This window comes from Capra hircus, chromosome 6 (genome assembly GCF_001704415.2).
Source record: "Capra hircus breed San Clemente chromosome 6, ASM170441v1, whole genome shotgun sequence".
In the NCBI taxonomy this organism is placed as follows: domain Eukaryota; kingdom Metazoa; phylum Chordata; class Mammalia; order Artiodactyla; family Bovidae; genus Capra; species Capra hircus.
Window position 1 is genome coordinate 34,728,870 of NC_030813.1, and position 21,058 is coordinate 34,749,927.

General features: G+C 35.3%; 1 protein-coding gene across 3 annotated transcripts in view; it reads right to left on the reverse strand.

Annotated features, from left to right (window-relative positions):
• The window catches only part of CCSER1 (coiled-coil serine rich protein 1), a 1,465,340-nt gene that overhangs the window by 1,169,526 nt on the left and 274,756 nt on the right, over positions 1 to 21,058 (reverse strand). For all 3 annotated transcript variants that reach the window (XM_018049307.1, XM_018049308.1, XM_013964534.2), the window contains exon 4: positions 17,133 to 17,226. In XM_018049307.1, the coding sequence (XP_017904796.1) occupies positions 17,133 to 17,226 (94 nt within the window). The remainder of the gene's footprint in view (positions 1 to 17,132; positions 17,227 to 21,058) is intronic.

The following is a 21,058-nucleotide window of genomic DNA, read 5'->3' on the forward strand; positions in this document are numbered from 1 at the left end:
ACTGGCCCAAATAAAGGCTCAATTAGGAACTGTGGAGAGAAGAGTATAGAATCAAGAATAGCCAGAAAGCATAATCAATTAAAGCTGGTGACACATGGCTTCAAATTTTTTAAGTCTGCATGATGTTGGTGTCATTTACCAAAAGAGGAAAGAAATAGGGCAAAAACAAATGAAGAGGCAAAAAGAATAAGGTTAATCTTGAATCTTTTAAACCTAAACTATAAAATTGACATTGAATAAAATTACTAGCAGACTGTTATATACATGTACCTGAACATCAGGAGAGAGGCTTAAACTGAAGGTAGAGACTTCGGAGTCAGAAAGTGATGGTTGAGCTTGACCTCTCATTTTCACACAGTGATAAAAATGTAGACTATGAGATAAAAATGTAATTTTTAGTAACAGAAATCTCTTCTTCTCTCAAGGGTAGTATTTTTAATATGTGAGGATAATGAAGATCTTAGTAGGTAGGACTAAGAAAACACATAAACATATAAATGCATAGATAAGCATACAACAATAAAATATGCTATATATTCTATGTACACAAGTAGAGAATGATGAGTACTGTAACTAGTACCATACTAAATATGATAAATATTTTACATTTCAAAATAATAAAATAAAAACAAATATGGCTCTATTAAGAGTGACCAAGAATTGATGCTTTTGAGCTGAGCACCAAAGAATTGATGCTTGTGAACTGTGGAGTAGACTCTTGAGAGTCCCTTGGACTGCAAGGAGATCCAACCAGTCCATCCTAAAGGAAATCAGTCCTGAATATTCATTGGGAGGCCTGATACTGAAGCTGAAACTCCAATATTTTGGACACCTGATATGAAGAACTGACTCATTTGAAAAGACCCTGATGCTGGGAAAGATTGAAGAAAGGAGAACGGGTCAACAGAGGATGAGACAGTTGGATGGTATCACCAACTTGATAGACATAAATTTGAGTAAGCTCTGGGAGTTGGTGATGGACAGGGAAGCCTGGTGTGCTGCAGTCCATGGGGTCACAAACAGTTGCACATGACTGAGCAACTGAACTGAACTGAAGACTGTCCAGTCAGAATTGGTGTATTCTGAATTCTTTAAATGGAGGCAATCTGAAGTCAAAGATACACAGGTTAATACTTCATCTCTATGGGTCTCTCAGATTCCTATTATCTAAAAAATTGTTTTGGATCTAAGACACCACTGGCTGCAAGACATATATTATGCAGTTATTTAAAAGAATAAAACTGCTGTCAGTCTAGGACATGATGCTAAAATACCTTCATTAAAAATACATCAAAATCAGAGATTTTGATTATAAAATGAAATAATGTGAATCTTTATATTATTAAAATATTTTACTAAAAAGAACCACCTGGTAAAATTAGTGACAATGTTTATTTCCATTTTCCTCAGGATATTTTTTATCATTATTTCCTCTCAATAATATGCACTTTAATAACTTTCTGATCTGTGAATACTTTAATAAAGGAGCAGACCCAACTTAATATTGGTGCCAAGAGATCCCAAAAGTCCAGATATCTTAGTGCATATGAATGATACTTACTTAGAAACCAAAATGTCACAAGACAATAAAAAAGCTTTTCAATTCTCTTAATCATCTTCAAACATGGACATATTTGCCATGACAGGCTGGTTTAACCCATCACTCAGATAATATTTTTATATATCTCACCAATTTTAGGATGTTGAGAGCAGATTGTACTTGAGACAAAGTTTCAAAATGTTTCAGTATAGAAGACATTTCCTCTGTCTAAATCTTATTCAGAATATCCATTTGCAGCCTAGGCTAAAAATGTTTTTTGTCCTCTTACCCAAAGTATCCTGCCTAAAAATAAAGATATCAGAAAATTAAAGTAGTTTGGTTAACAACCTCATATCTGGTTCTGTGGGCTCTTTAGAATGGGAACAGGGTCTAGTCTCCTACTTAATCTGGACACTTGACCGCTGGCTGAGCATGGATAACAAATCCTGATCAGAAGCCTTATTTTACTATTTATGTTGCAGAGTTCACATGTGTCTTCTTCAGAGTTTAACATAATGTTACACAGCTGTTACTCCATCAAATGATCCAGCAAAGCAAAAGGTCAAGCAGCAGAAATAAGAGGAAAATCTGACTTTTATGGATGATGAGAAAAGGACTTGATATGTAATTATAACATCTTTAACAATGGTAAAAATATAGATAGATCATGCTTCCATTTACAAATGGTCTTTCTGTCTTTCTCAGTGAGGAAATTGAGACCTAAACCTAGCAATCCCCAAACAGGTGACTGTCTATATGATTATCGTTTTACTATTTTATTGTCTTTATTGCAGAAACTTAACTATTCCAAATAACTTCATTGTTCATTGCAGGGCTTGCCCAGAAGTCCTACCAATGCTTCATAGAAAGCATCAACAGACAACTTATCCCCTAAGAATCAGTAAACTCTTCACCTTAAAATCCTCACCTTGCTGCTTCCACAAATCCTACACTACAAACCCACTTTATAATAATTTTTATGCAATCCCAATCAAATCTTCCAACTAAAAGATCTTCTTTAAATCAAATTCAGAATCTAAATAAATATCAACTATAGAATCTTCCCCTCCAAAAGACAATGAGATCAGCAGAGGTGGCATTTTCCCCTCACTTCAATGAGCAACTAGATGAGTGATTTCTCATCAAAAGCATTAGAAAAGAATTACTTTTCAAAGGCATTTTATATAATACTATTGGCTCACACCAGTGTACTATTAATTATTCCAACAAGTTTTGGTCTTATTTTAGGTTATCCTCGCATACTGAGATGTATGGTTATAGACAAAAGTTCCTCATAAGAACAAGATCCCCAATTCCAGTATTAACTTTTGGAAATTTTGGTTATTAAGTTGGAGAAGGCAATGGCACCCCACTCCAGTACTCTTGCCTGGAGAATCCCATGGATGGAGGAGCCTGGTGGGCTGCAGTCCATGGGGTCACTGAGAGTTGGACACGACTCAGTGACTTCACTTTCACTTTTCACTTTCATGCATTGGAGAAGGGAATGGCAACCCACTCCAGGGTTCTTGCCTGGAGAATCCCAAGGATGTCGGAGCCTGGTGGGCTGCCGTTTATGGGGTCACACAGAGTTGGACACGACTGAAGCAACTTAGCAGCAGCAGTAGCAGCAAGTTGGAGAAATAGAACATAAATAAAAGGGTCAAGATGCTATCGTGACATTTATTGAAATTTTACAATCCAAGGAAAAGGAACTCTATAAGTGTTTTTGGTGTATAGTATCACAACTTAATTTGTTGTAATAGTGTAAATGTTCATTATTATTTCTCTCTTTCCTGCCCCAGGCACTGTAGAAAATTACGCTTCATGTCAGTGGTTATTTTTCTTGTTGGTGAACAATTTTAAATACATAAATATTCTACTTCAGAAGAAAGACCAGCATTTGCTTTCTTAATTACTTGTTCGTTTTGACAGTGACAGCTTATGCTGCTGACATTATCAAAGCAATTGTGTGGAGATGTCACCACATAATTGTACAAGGCCACGAAATTTTATATTGAGACACATATTTTCTTTCTAATTGCTCCAGAAAAACTATGCTGAATGAAAGAAACCTCTTCCTTTGACTGTATCCTCTAATGAACTTAGGCCTTTGACTGCTCTTTGGAAGAGTAGAAGAGAGTTTATAGCAGTAGAAAATCCCACAATAGCAGGTTGCAAGTAAATTCTATGACTTCATTAAAATTGTTGTCAATTAATATTAAATTCGGTTAGAATGTATAAACACTTTTCAGCTATAGTCGATTAGACCCTAAAAACAGTTTTATCTAAAAGCTCTTTGTAGCTAAAGCAATCCTCTTGAAGCACAGCAGTCTGACAAAATAGCCAGTCACTTTCAAATTACAAATGGCTTATTCTGTTAGCAACAACAATAAAACATAAAATAATTAATGGCAATTGTGCTTACTAAATGGAACTGGCGAATTTCTTAGTAACAAGCCAATTTCTACTACATACTCTGTGACCTTGAACAAGACCAGTAAAACTCTAAACATTCACGGGAGGTAGAAGGAGGAGAGGTTCCACTGCATAATATCTGAAATCCTCTTTCAATTAGGGCCTTTCTTCTGTCATTTAAAGATACCATATAACATCATGAACTAAAAACCAAAAACAATGAACCCAGGTGAATATCATATTGAAAAACAGTTAAGTTTGAAATATAAAAATGGGAATTGAAAGCAAAGTATCAAATTAATGAACTCATTATTGGTCAATTAATGAACTTAATAGTCAAAACCAAGGAATAAGCAAAAAACATTAAAAATCTGATCTATCCATCCTGAAAACAGATATTATGGACAACTGTACAGTCTTGAGTTTAAGTAACAATATGATCCCTATACTCTATCTGTAGGCCATAAATAAATTATTGACTTTTCAAGAATGATTATTAGTAAACCTTCTCACACACTCTACTTTTGTCTAGTCATTCATTTGCAAGAATGTGGGGAAGGTATATGGGGAGAAATATAAAATTATATTTAAATAGTATTTTAAATATTTTGCAATCTGGGATCCTTATGAAATTATACTTTCTGGATAAAGTTTACAAAGAACTAACAAATATTTTGCTGTTAACATATAAAAAAGAAAAAAAAACAGCTCAGATAGATATATTTCCTAAGTGAATTATATAGCTTAGCATCTTATCAGAGCATGCAAAATACAAAGTTTTTCTCAATGATTCAAGATGATAGTAATTTTCACATGCAATTGAATAATGTATTGCAATACACAATGCCTCATGACCTGCTGACTGAGATGGTGATATCTGTACTTACATTAAATGGTCCCATACTAGTCTGCTTTTTGACTCAGTCTACATTTCACAGCTTTTATGCATTTTCCTCTGGCTTTATTATTATTATTATTATTTTTTTTTTGGCTAGTGATACTTATTTTTCACCACATTCAGCATATCTGCTTAAAGCAACACTTTCCCCTTTTCTAAGATGTAACTATGATTTTCAGTGGCCTTGGAAAATACATTACTAAATATATTGAAATTCTGCTATGTAAAATTAGAAGCAGCAAGATCTAGAAAGATAGTGAAAAAAAAATGCCTGTCATTCAATGTTAAGATCTGGCTATATGAACATCAGTAAGTTTTTAACCATAGAGTACTTTCTTTCTCTACTGTAGTTGGGATATATTAACATTTATTTTTGAGTGTTACTGTGATAATTTGATGAGGTAACATATTTGAAATCCCTTGTAAACTGTGTCGCTGCATACAAATATATAACAGGGTTACTATCATTATTATTAGAACAAGCTCGCCATCTAATGGCTATCAAACAGATAACAGGTCTAAGCCTTTCAAGGCAGAAATGAAAAGAGCAATAGAACCTGGGGATTAAATCCATGAAAAGACTTTGTCACAATTTTGTCTCCACGTGTGCATGCTCCATCACGGCAACTCTTTGCCACCCCATGGAAGTAGCCTGCCAGGCTTCCTCTGTCTGTGGAATTTTCCAGACAAGAATACTGGAGTGGGTTGCTATTTCCTACTCCAGGGAATCTTCCAGACCCAAGGATCAAACCCCTGTCTCCTGCATTGGCAAGTGGATTCTTTACCACTGAGCCACCTGGGAAATCCCTAATTTGGTCTTCACTTTTTGCTACTCAGCACTGTATTACAAAAGAACATTTTCCACTTGTTATAACTGCTTCTTCTCACAACTAAATGTCATTGAGAATTCTGTGAAAACATCAGGCAGCATCAAGTCACTACAATGTAATTTAAGACTGTCTCTACCACTCACTATCACTGTGGTCCTGGACTAGTAGTAGTACTCCTCTGGGTCTCCATTCGTTCATCCACAAAGCGAGAGTAGTGATGACTTCTAGCAAATAGCTGTTAGAATTAAATAAGATAATCCAAAATGCTTATAAATTATAGCATACAAACAAAGCAAACTAGAAACATCTAAGTGTCTAGACTTCCAGTAAATAAACATAAGTCTCAGCTTTTTGCATCAAGTCAAAGGCAAACATTTATAAGTGATGTTTGCAATTAAGTTAATAGAAAGAAGAGCCAATTTAAAACAAAAGCTTCAGTGTATTTGTTATCTTAAAATTTTATACAAACTAATTTTATTAGTCAAATGATTCATAACGATTAAACATAGAGTCTTCAGAGTTAGCAAAACTGCTTTGGTACTCCTAGGATATCCACAACCTATAATATTTCATCAAAATTTTAATTTTCTCAAATGTGAAAAAGATTATTTATCTCATCGAATTGACACATATATTCAACATGTAATTTTTTCTTATTTTATTTAGTGCTATAATTGTATGTTTTGAAATAAATGTTATGAAATTAATTGTGGCATTCTATATTAAAATTTGAGAAATATTATACTTGCAAATCGGAGAAGGCAATGGCACCCCACTCCAGCACTCTTGCCTGGAAAATCCCATGGACATAGGAGCCTGGTAGGCTGCAGTCCATGAGGTCGCTAAGAGTCAGACACTACTGAGCGACTTCACTTTCACTTTTCATTTTCATGCGTTGGAGAAGGAAATGGCAACCCACTCCAGCGTTCTTGCCTGGAGAATCCCAGGGACAGGGGAGCCTGGTGGGCTGCCGTCTATGGGGTCGCACAGAGTCGGACACGACTGAAGCGACTCAGCAGCAGTAGCAACAGCAGCAGCATACTTGCAAATGTGGTTGAAAGCTTCCACTAATAAACACTGGAAATATCACCAAAATTGGCAAAGCCAGATTCCTATTGATGCTCCAGTACATCATATTTTATCATGAATATTACAAAATATAGTATTTGCTATAGTTCTTAAAAATATTATTCTAGACATGTGACACAACATTCTACTCTGCTTTATTATTGCTCACAAAAAACTTATGAAGAAGACATTATTCTCATCTCTATTTTCAGATGAGAAAGGAAAGCTAAGAGAGATCAAATAATTCGTTCAAGTTTAGCCTGATTGCAGCTGAGATGTGTCTAACTCCAGAGTCCAGATTTTTAGCCACTGCTTCATAATTCCAAAACTGTCATGCTTCCTAGCTTTATATGATCAGATTGAGATACATTAGATGCACTTCTGACCAAGACATACCAAACTTCTTAAAAACTTACAGTTGATTCTTATAATTTTCCCTGTGTGAATGTTGTTACAATTTATACATTACCAATCAAAGCCACTAGGGCTTTATCTCAGCTCTGCTGTGCTATTATCTATTAAAAATTAATAACAAAAATTACCTCCTTAATTAATAGGCACCGGAGGAGTTCCTAACTCACTGCAGAATTTTACATTGCTTATTCATCAAACTCAAAATAACTTAACAACTACCTAATTAATTCCTAATTTATATAACTGGACCATTCCTTACCTACTCGCATCTGGACATACACCAAGAGATACTGGCCCTAGGTGTTTTTAGATATACTGTTCAAAAATAAATAACAAAAACAATATAAAACTTTTCCAACCAATCATCCCAATGACCATTACATAATTTTTTTCAAAGAATGATAAGTGAAATATATTTTCAATTAAATAACTCAACTTCAAATTGTAAACACCAAACTCAATACAAAGGAACAGCCTGGCTTTCCCTCTGAAAATAAATGATTTTCATTGTTAAGTTTCAAAGTATTTAACACAGAAAATTAGTCTTTCTCTGAAAAATTGCTATTTTAAATATGTCATGGTATTTTGGACACATGACTAATATCTGAAAAAGTCTTCATGTATTTAAATGTACTGATTTTAACACAGAAATGTATCACATGTTATAAGCAAAGTGACAATCAATTTTTGAATAATTAGTAGTAATAGAACATGTAAAATGTTAGAGATAATAAATTCAAATCAGAAAGTATAGTTTCAAATCTATATAATAATGATGAAACATTAAGTAATTAGAGCAAAAAATAACCAATGATAGGACAAAAGTCTTTGACAAAGAATTCAAGATTTCAAGAGAGTAAGCAAATTGTCTGGAGAAGGCAATGACAAACCACTCAGTACTCTTGCCTGGAAAATCCTATGGCCAGAGGAGCCTGGTAGGCTGCAGTCCATGGGTTCGCTAAGAGTTGGATACGACTGAGCAACTTCACTTTCATTTTTCTCTTTCATGCATTTGAGAAGGAAATGGCAACCCACTCCAGTGTTCTTCTCTGGAGAATCCCAGGGACGGGGGAGCCTGGTGGGCTGCCGTCTATGGGGTCACACAGAGTCAGACACGACTGAAGCAACTTAGCAGCAGCAAGCAAATTGTTATGGGCTCCTATTTTATTCTGGGCAACTCTGAAAGGCACTTTCCATGTAAATCTGTCACCCATTTGGGTAGGATGATATTTTGAGACAGATATTTTAATTGTCAATTGACAAATGAGGGTAAAGGGCACAGAAAGGTTGGATCACTTGCCTAAGGTAAAGCTGAATTTCTAGCCTGGATGTTTCTGTCTCTAAAGTGTCTGTTCTCTTTTGAGATTAAATTGTGGTTTCTTTAATTTTATGAATTTTAAAATGCAATTTCCTCACAGAGAGTTATTGTGAGGATAACCTGAGCTAGCTTAGACAAAGAGCATGACTTACAGGCATCTAATTTTTCTTCCTATCAAGGTATATGTCCAGCTACAAATTGCTAAAATTTATATACAATCCACTCCTAGTATTAACCAAAGAAAGATTTGGAGAAACAGCATCTTAATGAATATGTTCCAAAAGAGTAACACACAACCATATTTTAGCCTCCTTTCCTTTCAAATCTAATACATTTAGTTAATTATGGTGCTTCACTGTCAAACTAGCCAGGTGCATGCTTCCCATCAGCTTCTGCCTCTTTAAAGGTAGTACTAGGAAAAGCCTCAATAGACACTGACCTTGTTTTAGTTCACTGCACAAAAGAACAGCTACAGATTAAATGTTCCAAAACCAAAAAGCTCAAATTCTTATTCTTTATAGAACAGTATGCACTGTTTGATAGCTAACTGGTGCTTTGATTGCATCTATTTGTAGAAAGCGTATTCAGTTACACAAAGGTTACATTTTGCAAACAGTTCATTTTGGAGGACTCACAGGGAAGGGTTAGTTGCTCAGTCCTGTAGACTCTTTGCAGTCCCATGGACTGAAGCTCACCAGGCTCCTCTGTCCCTAAAATTTCTCAGGCAAGAATACTGGAGTGGGTTGCCATTCCCTTCTCCAGGGGATCTTCCTGACCCTTGGATCAAACCTATGTCTCCTGCATTGCAGGCAGATTCTTCACCATCTGAGTCACCAGGGAAGCCCCATCGGAAGTAATACTGCTTATTTCAGATATTCTATTAGGCTTTATAATTACCTTATGCCTAAGGACAACACTTGGCATCCTTTATGTTAATTATTTTCAACTTTAGAATTATCTGAAGAATATGAACTATGGGCAAGAAACAAGATTTTACTTTTGGATTAAGCAAGCTCCTTATAAAGCTCCTAGCTGTGGTTACACTCATGTGTCAACATTTAGAATTTCTTCCACTAAACTGGTAACATGATGCCACGAGCTTGTATTGAAAGGAGTTGCTGAGAAACCTAATGTTAGCAAATATTTTAGATTTTATGAAGACATATGAGCAAAATATCTCAGTTCTTAGTAACAAAAATTCTTTTATTTTAAAAAATACATTGATTGATTGACAAAATGATTGTACTCAGTGTGCTCATTGCACAGTCGTGTCTTACTCTTTATGATTCCATGGACCTGGGGCTTCACTATATTTTTCATGTCCTTCTTTAATTATAACCTTATTTTTCTTGAATGATTATTTTTTAAGATGTTTAAATTAATAGAAAAATTCAGTTCAGTTCAGTTCAGTTGCTCAGTCGTGTCCAACTCTTTGCAACCCCATGAATTGCAGCACGCCAGGCGTCCTTGTCTAACACCAACTCCAGGAGTTTACTCAAACTCACGTCCATCGAGTCGGTGATGCCATCCAGCCATCTCATCTTCTGTCGTCCCCTTTTCCTTCTGCCCCCAATCCCTCCCAGCATCAGAGTCATTTCCAATGAGTCAACTCTTCACATGAGGTGGCCAAAGTACAGGAGTTTCAGCTTTAGCATCATTCCTTTCAAAGAAATCCCAGGGCTCATCTCCTTTAGAATGGACTGGTTGGATCTCCTTGCAGTCCAAGGGACTCTCAAGAGTCTTCTCCAACACCACAGTTCAAAAGCATCAATTCTTTGGCACTCAGCTTCCTTCACAGTCCAACTCTCACATCCATACATGACTACTGGAAAAACCGTAGCCTTGACTAGACAGATCTTTGTTGGCAAAGTAATGTTTTTGCTTTTGAATATGCTATCTAGGTTGGTCATAACTTTTCTTCCATGGAGTAAGTGTCTTTTAATTTCATGGCTGCAGCGATTTTGGAGCCCAAAAAAATAAAGTCTGACACTGTTTCCACTGTTTCCCCATCTATTTCCCATGAAGTGATGGGACCAGATGCCATGATCTTCGTTTTCTGAATGTTGAGCTTTAAGCCAACTTTTTTACTCTCCTCTTTCACTCATATATTTATTTATTCAAAGGATTTGTGGAACTTTATTCAGACTGTTCACTGCTCTGCTGAAAAACAAACTTTTGAAAAATTGCAAACTTTCAATTAATTTTTAGATTAAAATACAGACAATGATGAAATTTAAAAGCACATTAAAAGATGCCATTATTAATACTGTTCAGTCACTAACTCATGTCCATCTTTTTGGACCCTATAGACTGCAGCACATTAAGCTTCTCTGTCCTTCAGTATATTTTGAAGTTTGCTCAAACTCATACCCAGTGAGTCAGAGAGGCCATCCAACCATCTCATCCTCTGCTGTCCCCTCTTCTCTTGCCCTCAATCTTTCTCATCATCAGGGTCCTTTTCAATGAGTCAGCTCTTCGTATCAGGTGGCCAGAGTATTGGAGCTTCAGCTTCAGCATCAGTCCTTCCAATGAATATTCAGTGTTCGTTTCCTATAGGATTGACCCCTTGCTGTTCAGGGGATTCTTCTCCAGCACCACAGTTTGAAAGCATCAATTATTCGGCGCTCAGCTTTTGAACGGTCCAACTTTCACATCTGTACATGACCACTGGAAAACCATAGATTTGACTATATGGACCTTTGTCAGCAAAGTGATGTCTCTGTTTTTGAATACACTGTCTAAGTTTGACAGAGCTTTTCTTCTAAGAAGCAAGCATTTTTTTATTTTATGGCTGCAGTCACCATCCACAGAGATTTATGGAGCCCAAGAAAATAAAATCTGTCCCTTTTTCCACTTTTTCCCCAACTATTTCGCATGAAATGATGGAAACAGATGCCATGACCCTCGTTTTTGGAACACTGAGTTTTATCCCAGCTTTTTCACTCTCCTCTTTCATAATAATTATTATGACTACCATAATAGCCATCTTTACCAAGCATAAGTACATAAGCACAAAATGCAATAATTTGATGAAATAGAAATACAAATTCAAATGTATATGAGCATTTATATGAAATAAATTTGGAATCATATGATTCAAATTGTCATTCTCTCCTTTGTTTTTGCTATTCTGATATTTCACTTGGTTGGCTAATATACTTTAAATATACTGCTTATACTATAAGTAGTATAGTATATCTACCAATAATAATATTAAGTGAATATTATAATATGTACATTTATTATAAATTTTCCTGGCCTTTAGAATGTCTCTTTGCATGTTAAATTACTTAGTATGAAACAGTATTAAATATATATATATTGAAAAAATGTAAGAAAGGTTTTAAATTATATATTTTCAAACTCTGTCCAGTAAAATAAATCTCTTAATTAAAACTGTTTGATTTTTTATTAAAAAAAATGAACTTTACTGATTTTTGCTTTTATTTTTTATATCCATTTTTATTCATTATACATATGTCCAAAGATGTTTCTCTTTTAAATATAATTATTTTAATAGCTACTCATTGTACAACTATCATCTGCTAATTACTGTAGTAAAAAAGACAACTGAACTTCTACACTTTTAACATATGATGATTTATCTAGTTTTTGCAAATTTAACCATCATGAATTGTATGTTAAATTGAATAAATTTTACACATGCCATATATGAAAATTATTCAAAATATTTGACTTAATATTTTAACAGAAGTACTTCTATGGTTTTTCACAAAATTTTCCTTGACCATTACAGTATGCTTTACTAGAAATTGCTACAAATTTTTAATAAAATCCTATAGTCAAAAATGAATGTTTTGTTCTAATAAAGTTTATTTAAAACCTCTAATGATTTTCAGTAATGTAAGCAGTAGAATTTAATGGTATCATTATTTTAATTTTCAGACTTTTTGCATTTTATCATGATCAAATATCAATAATGAGCTTCTTATGGTCTGAGATCTTTAATTATATTGCTTTAAAAAGAAAACAAATTATATAAAACCAATTAAACCAAAAATTCTTCATGAGTTAAAGTACATAAACAAGTATTTGTGTCTTTTTTTCAAACCCCATAATGTGGCATGTGAAATAAAATCAGTTTTCAAAAGGTATTGTGTTGAGTAATATTTTTCAAAAACCAAGTCCTTTTAAGGACTATCTCACTCATTAAAACTGTTCTTCTGATACGCAAAGTAAACATTATTTATCTTCTGAACAATTTGGTTAACTCTGTTGATCCATAAGGTACTCTTGTTCTGGCCTCAACCAAGTTATCTACACCTTAAAGCAGATTCAGGAGATTCATCATATTTGTTTTATCATTCTTATAATAAACTAATGAAATACACTGCACTCATTATTTTACAAGAGATAAAATTTATAAATGTTCATTTTTGTCCCCAAGCAAATAAATTAAGCTGCTGCTGCTGCTAAGTCGCTTCAGTTGTGTCCAACTCTGTGTGACCCCACAGACGGCAGCCCAGCAGGCTCCCCCGTCCCTGGGATTCTCCAGGCAAGAACACTGGAGTGGGTTGCCATTTCCTTCTCCATGAAAGTGAAAAGTGAAAGTGAAGATGCTCAGTCGTGCTCTTCTATATTTTTAAGGTACCCTTTGCCCTTTATCATGGTTGCCTAACAAACACAGCTCAGATTGCTATGTTGCCTAATATTCAGTTTATTCAAATTGGTTTTACTTTTATTGTGAAAAATCTTTAAAAACACAAAAATAGAGAAAACATTACAATTGGTCAACGAAACTTTTACCCCAAGCTTTGATAATTTTCAATAATTTACCAACACTGTTTCCATCTATTCCTTCCTCCATATTTGTTAGTAAAGCAAATCTCAGATACCATATCATTTCAACCACATGTTTTGAGTTTTCCTCAAAAACAAAATTAAAGAAAAATAACACCCAAAAAATAAAAATAATTCTGTGATAATTATTCCCTCCCTATTCAAACTTCTCTGATAAATTCATAAATATATATTTTACAGTGTTTTATGTTTTGCAAAAAAAGGTGTCACATTGCATTTGCCACTTTTAATCTATAATACCCTTCTTTTTATCATGTCATTTACTTGTTGAAAAATCCAGACCATATGTCCTGTAGAATTCCCCATGTTCTATATTTACTTACTGGCAATCCCATCATAGCATTTTACATTCCCTCTCCCCTCATCCCAATTCTTCCTGTAAAATTATGGTTTAATTAAGAGACTTAAATAGATTTAGTACTTGTGGGCAGGAGTGGTGTTGCTGTGTAGTTCTCTAGTCATTTCATTAACAGAGACAAAATGTCTACTTGTTACACTTGAACTAAAGCTAGAGGTCAATGACGTTAGGTACTTTCTATCAATTCAATTACTGAAAAGTCCACCACTAATAATATATTTTTACCATCATGCTATGGCATATATAGAGACCATAATGATTCCCTTTAATGACTGCTCAATGTACCACTGTATGTTCAACAAACATCCTGTCGAAGGACATCTGAGATGTTTCCAATATTTTGCAATGAGTAGCTATTTGCATATATTATTTTGTAAACTTCCAGTGTTTTACAATTAAATTTATAAATGTTCGATAGTTGATCTAAAGGTAAATGTGTGTGTAGTTTTGGCAGATGTTGACAAAAAAAGCGTACATTGGCACCATGTGTAATTCTTTAAAATAAATACATATGAAAGCAAAATTATATAAGGCATTTGCATAAAAGTAAAAAATATACATTTTTAACATATCTGTAAAATCAAATCCATGAATAACGTCCCAAGAAATGGTTATCCTAAATTTATTGACATTTAAGTTTTAAAAAATAAGCTTATTTTTGATATTAGCCTAAAATCCTAACACCACACACAAAAACAAACTCAAAATGGATTAGACTTAAATGTAAGGCCAGAAACTATAAAGCTCTTAGAGGAAAACGTAGGCAGTACACTCTTTGATATAAATCATAGTAAGATGCTCTTTGACCCACCTCCTAGAGTAATGGAAATAAAAACCAAAATAAACAAATAGGACTTAATGAAATTTAAAACCTTGGGCACTGCAAAGGTAAGATTAAGAGACAACCTGCAGAATAGAAGAAAATAATTGCCAATGAAACAACTGACAAGGGATTAATGTCCAACATATATAAACAGCTCATATAGCTCAATATCAGAAAAACAAACAGTCCAATAAAAAATGGGCAGAGGACCTAAACAGCTATTTCTCCAAAAAAGACATACAGATGGCTAATAAACACATGAAAAGATGCTCAATTATTAGAGAAATGCAAATTAAAACTACAACGAGGTATCATTTCACACATCAGTCAGGATGGCCATCATCAAAAAATCTACTAAGAGTAAATGCTGGAGAGGATTTGGAGAAAAGGGAACCCTCTTGCACTGTTGAGGAGAATATAAATAAACTGATACAGCCATTATGGAGAGGAGTATGCAAATTCCTTTAAAAACGAGAAATAAAACTACCACCTGACCCAGCAATCCCACCTCTGGCCATATACCCTGAGAAAACCATAACTGAAAAAGGCACATGTATGCCAATGTTCATAGCAGCACTATTTACAATAGCTAGGACATGGAAGCAACCTAGATGTCCATCACAGAGGAATGGAATAAGAAGCTTATATACCACAAATGGAATATCACTTAACCATATAAAGAACAAATTGGAGTCAGTTCTAGTGAGGTTGATGAATCTAGAGTCTGTTATACGGGATGAAGTAAGTCAGAAAGATTTAAAAAAATATATTGTATACTAATGCATATATACAGAATCTAGAAAAATGGTATTGATGAACCTATTTGCAGGGAAGGAATGGAGACACAGATTAAGAGAACAGACTTATGGGCACAGTGGGGAAGGAGAGAATGGGATGAATGGAGGAAGTATCATAGACATATACACATTCAGTTCAGTTCAGTTCAGTTCAGCCACTCAGTCGTGTCTGACTCTTTGCGACCCTATGGACCACAGCACACCAGGCCGTCCCGTCCATCACCAGCTCCCGGAGTTTACCCAAACTCATGTCCATCAAGTCGATGATGGCATCCAACCATCTCATCCTCTGTCATCCCCTTCTCCCCCTGCCCTCAATCTTTCCCAGCATCAGGGTCTTTTCCAATAAGTTGGTTCTTCACATCAGGTGGCCAAAGTATTGGAGTTTCAGCTTCAACATCAGTCCTTCCAATGAACACTCAAGACTGATCTCCTTTAGGATGGACTGGATGGACCTCCTCGCAGTCCAAGGGACTCTCAAGAGTCTTCTCCAACGCCACAGTTGAAAAGCATCAATTCTGCTCTCAGCTTTCTTTATAGTTCAGCTCTCACAAACATACATGACTACTGGAGAAACCATAGCCTTGACTAGATTGACCTTTGTTGGCAATGTAATGTATCTGCTTTTTAATATGCTGTCTAGGTTGGTCATAACTTTCCTTCCAAGGAGTAGGTACATTATCATATGTTAAATAACTGGTGAGAAGTTGTTATATAACACAGCGAGACAGTCTGGCACTCTGTGATGATCTAGATGGGAAGGCTCAAGAGGGAGGTAATATATGTCTAATTATGGCTGATTTGCATTGTTGAATGGCAGAAACCATCACAACATTGTAAAGCAATGTTCTTCCAATTAAAAAGTATATTAAAACTATTAAAAATTGAAGGTAAATTAAAACATTGTTTTGACAACTGTTATTATATGTAACATACTGCATGAACAAGAATCCATGATAAAATATTATACCTGTAAACAACCTTAGAGATTATGTCTAATTCATAAAATTTAAAAACATGGACAATAAATTCCAAGAGTGGATTTTCTCAAATATATGCAGTAGGACTCAATATTTTGAAATTCTACTTTAATGTTACTTCTGCTTTCACTTGAAAATGACTATATTCAAAGTATTTTTAGCATTAAAAAAGTAAAACCTTGCCATTGTAGTCAAATATTTAAATTTGACTAAACAATTAATCCCTATATCCTACATGAAAAGCAATAATTTTGTTATTGAAAATATTATACTTTAACACCTTAATACAAATATAAATACAAACATATATAATGGGTTCCCTTCTTAATTTATTTAGCAAGAATTTGTTTCTCACACACTGTATCTCTCTGTGTATATGTGTTTATGAGTGTGTGTTTTTGGTTTCTAGTGGTATTTATTACTTTTGAGGTCAATCCTACTGCATTATCTAGCACAGTTATTACTGAGATGGCTAAGATTTGAAAGAGTAAACTTAAATCCACAAAACTTTCATTTGCTGATATCAAATAAGTGAAAGACAGGATTATATTATTGTTCCCCTCTTAAAAAAAATAAGATATTAACTTTTTCATTAAGTGTTTCATCAGAATTTCCCCCATGGAAACAGCTTTGTTTCATATTTTTTCTTATTTAATAATTATCTTCCAACAAAACTTACTTTCAAATAGGTTATAAGATCAGCAGAATAATGTATCCAGGTTACCTACCATTCATCCTGCGCACGGAATAGACAAACTGGGGACTACTGAAAAGCCTGAATGCAGCCTAAAGCAATATTTAGCTGATCAAATGCAAGCTAAAGGACTAAGACCTGAGTTGTAAGATATTGTGCATTTCCTCAATACTTACCTGAAGGATGAAGATTCTGTTCCTCTAAAAATTCCAAATCAAGCATTAGATCATCTTCATCCAGTTCACAAGAGCCCAAATTATTCAAAACATCCTGAAAAAAAAAGCAAAATCAATAGTTAGAAACTAAAACACTGAGAAACTAAGGCAAATACCCACATTTAGATGTCATGAAGTAAAAAAGAACTCAAACTTTGCAAAGAACTGCTTTAACTGAACCCCAGAAATTATTTTATCTCACAAGCTTTAACATTATTAGAACAAAAAAATTTCAATAATTATAAAAATTTTAACTCATTAAAAATGCACAAAGAGGTTTTTCAAAAGTATGGAAGACTGTGAAGTAAACCTTTAGATATTTATCATACCAATCTGAGTAATAGTCTTCTAACACATTTAATGAATTATTTCTCAAACATTTTTTTTAAACAGTGCCAACTCTGAAATGTGTATTGTTGAAAGGGGGGATCCAGTTACTGTTTCCCAATCATTTGCTTTGGATTAGGAGGGATTCACAGTATAAATTAATATCAATTAAGTTAAAAATTAATTATTGAATTTTATGTCACAAATATCAGAGTAGATCATGTTACTTTTTCATTGCTTTTTCAAGAGGGCAAATAGTTTAGTAAACTAGAAGGAGACATTGAGAAATCTTGAGGGAAATCAGTGATGGGCAGAGGTAGAAACTCTTGAAGGAGGACTACATTCCTGATCTGTGTATTTGTATATCATTGGTAGAGACCAGGTTAAAAAACAACTTCCCTGATAGCTCAAACAGTAGAGAATCTGCCTACAATGCATGAGACCCAAGTTTCATCCCTTGGTCAGGAAGATTCCCTGGAGAAGGGGATGGCTACCCACTCCAGATTTCTTGCCTGGAGAATTCCATTGACAGAGAAGCCTCGTGAGCTGCAATCCATGGGGATGTGAAGAATCGAACATAACTGAGCAACACACACACACACACACACACGTTGAGAAAAGTAAGAAATTACTCATAGAAACTAGGATTAAAATAACAAAAGTAACAACAACAAAAAAAGAACATCAAGAAGTACCACCTAAATGTTAAATATGATACCATAATATTCCAGATTACCTTTTCCATTGATTTGAATATTACCATTATTGATATTTAAAGAAGTATAATATTTGTTAAAGTAAGCCTAACAATGTTGTCAAATGGATACAAACACTCTAGTTCTTGGAATTAAATCAGAGATATTGCAGCTTTTAAATATACCACTCTCATTTGAAAGGAAAGTTATGACCAAACTAGACAGCATATTAAAAAGCCAGGATATTACTTCGCCAACAAAGGTCCGTCTAGTCAAGGCTATGCTTTTTCCAGTAGTCATGTATGGATATGAGAGTTGGACTGTGAAGAAAGCTGAGCACTGAAGAACTGATGCTTTTGAACTGTGGTGTTGGAGAAGACTCTTGAGAGTCCCTTGGACTGCAAGGAGATCCAACTAGTCCATCCTAAAGGAGACCAGTCCTGGGTGTTCATTGGAAGGACTGATGCTGAGGCTGAAACTCTAATACTTTGGCCACCTCATGTGAAGAGTTGACTCACTGGAAAAGACCCTGATGCTGGGAGGAACTGGGGGCAGGAGGAGAAGGGGACGACAGAGGATGAGATGGCTGGATGGCATCACCAACTCGATGGACATGAGTCTGGGTGAACTACAGGAGTTAGTGATGGACAGGGAGGCCTGGTGTGCTGTGATTCTTGGGGTCGCAGAGAGTGGGACACGACTGAGCGACTGAACTGAACTGAACTGAATATTGTAAAAAAAATTGACTTAAATATTATTGAACTTTAGAAACACATGTTATCTGTGAATAGAGCATAGTAGTTTCAAAGGTGATAAATATAACCAAATATATGTGCTTCTTTATATTAAGTTATAAGGAACTATTACTATATTGGATTCAATTGTATTATACTGTGTCTGTATTAAGTACAAGGGATCTATCAGTTTATAAATAGAAGCAACTGCTTCTTGGATGCTCTATGATATCATGTGGCAAGGATAGCCCACTGAAAATAAGTTGCTTATTTATATAGCATCAAAGATATTATGAATACCAGTTCAGTTCAGTTGCTGAGTCGGGTACAACTCTTTACAACCACATGGACTGTAGTACACCAGGCTTCCCTGTCCATCACCAAATCCCGTTGTTTACTCAAACTCATGTCCATAAAGTCAGCAATGCCACACAACTATCTCATCCTCTGTTGTCCCCTTCTCCTCCCACCTTCAATCTTTCTCAGTATCAGGGTCTTTTCAAGTAAGTCAGCTCTTTGCATCAGGTGGCCAAAGTATTGGAGTTTCAGCTTCACCATCAGTCCTTCTAATGAATATTCAGGACTGATCTCCATTAGGATGGACTGGTTTGATCTCCTTTCAGTCCAAGGGACTCTCAAGAGTCTGCTCCAACACCATAGTTCAAAAACATCAATTCTTCAGCACTCAGCTTTCTTTATAGTACAACTCTCACATCCATACATGACTACTGGAATAACCATAGCTTTGATGGAATGGATCTTTGTTGGTAAAGTAATGTCTCTGCTTTTTAATATGCTGTCTAGGTTGGTCATACCTTTGCTTCCAAGGAGCAAACATCTTTTAATTTCATGGCTGCAGTCACCATCTGCAGTGATTTTGGAGCCCCCAAAATAAAGTGTGTCACTGTTTCCACTGTTTCCCCATCTGTTTACCATAAAGTGCTGGGACCAGATACCATGATCTTAGTTTTCTGAATGTTGAGCTTTAAGCCAACTTTTTCACTCTCCTCTTTCACTGTCATCAACAGGCTTTTGAGTTCCTCTTCACTTTCTGCCATAAGGGTGGTGTCATCTGCATATCTGAGGTTATTGATATTTCTCCCGGCAATCCTGATTCCAGTTTGTGCTTCATCCAACACAGCATTTCTCATGATGTACTCTGCATATAAGTTAAATAAGCAGGGTGACAATATACAGCCTTGATGTACTCCTTTCCCAATTTGGAACCAGTTTATGTTCCATGTCCAGTTCTAACATCTGCCTCTTGACCTGCATACAGATTTCCCAGGAGGCAGGGCAGGTGGTCTGATATTCCCATCTCTTGAAGAATTTCCACAGTTTGTGGTAATCCACACACTCAAAGGCTTGGCATAGTCAATAATGCAGAAGTAGATGTTTCCCTGAAACTCTCTTGCTTTCATGATGATCCAATGGATGTTAGTAATTTTCCTCTGCCTTTTCTAAATTCAGCTCGAACATCTGGACATTCTTGGTTCACATATGTTGAAGCCTGGCTTGGAGAATTTTGAGCATTGCTTTGCTAGCATGTGAGATGAATGCAATTGTGAGGTAGTTTGAAAATTATTTGGCATTGCCCTTCTTTGGAATTGGAATGAAAACAAGACTAGGAACTCACTGTGGCTCAGGTTATGAACTCGTCATTGGCAAATTCAGACTTAAATTGAAGAAAGTAGGGGAAACCACTAGACCATTCAGTATGACCTAAATCAAATGCCTTACGATTATCAGTGGAAGTGACAAATAGATTCAAGGGATTAGAGCTGATAGACAGAGTGCCTGAAGAACTATGTACGGAAGTTCGTGACATTGTACAGGAAGCAGTGATCAAGACCACCCCCAAGAAAAAGAAATGCAAAAAGGCAAAATGGTTGTCTGAGGAGGACTTACAAATAGCTGAGACAAGAAGAGAAGCTACAGGCAAAGGAGAAAAGGAAAGATACCTATTTGAATGCAGAGTTCCAGAGAACAGCAAGGAGAGATAAGAAAGCCTTCCTCAGTGATCAATGCAAAGAAATAGAGGAAAACAATAGAATGGGAGAAACTAGTGATCTCTTCAAGAAAATTACAAACATAAGCAACACAAGATAAGCTGCCATTCTCAAAAATGCAA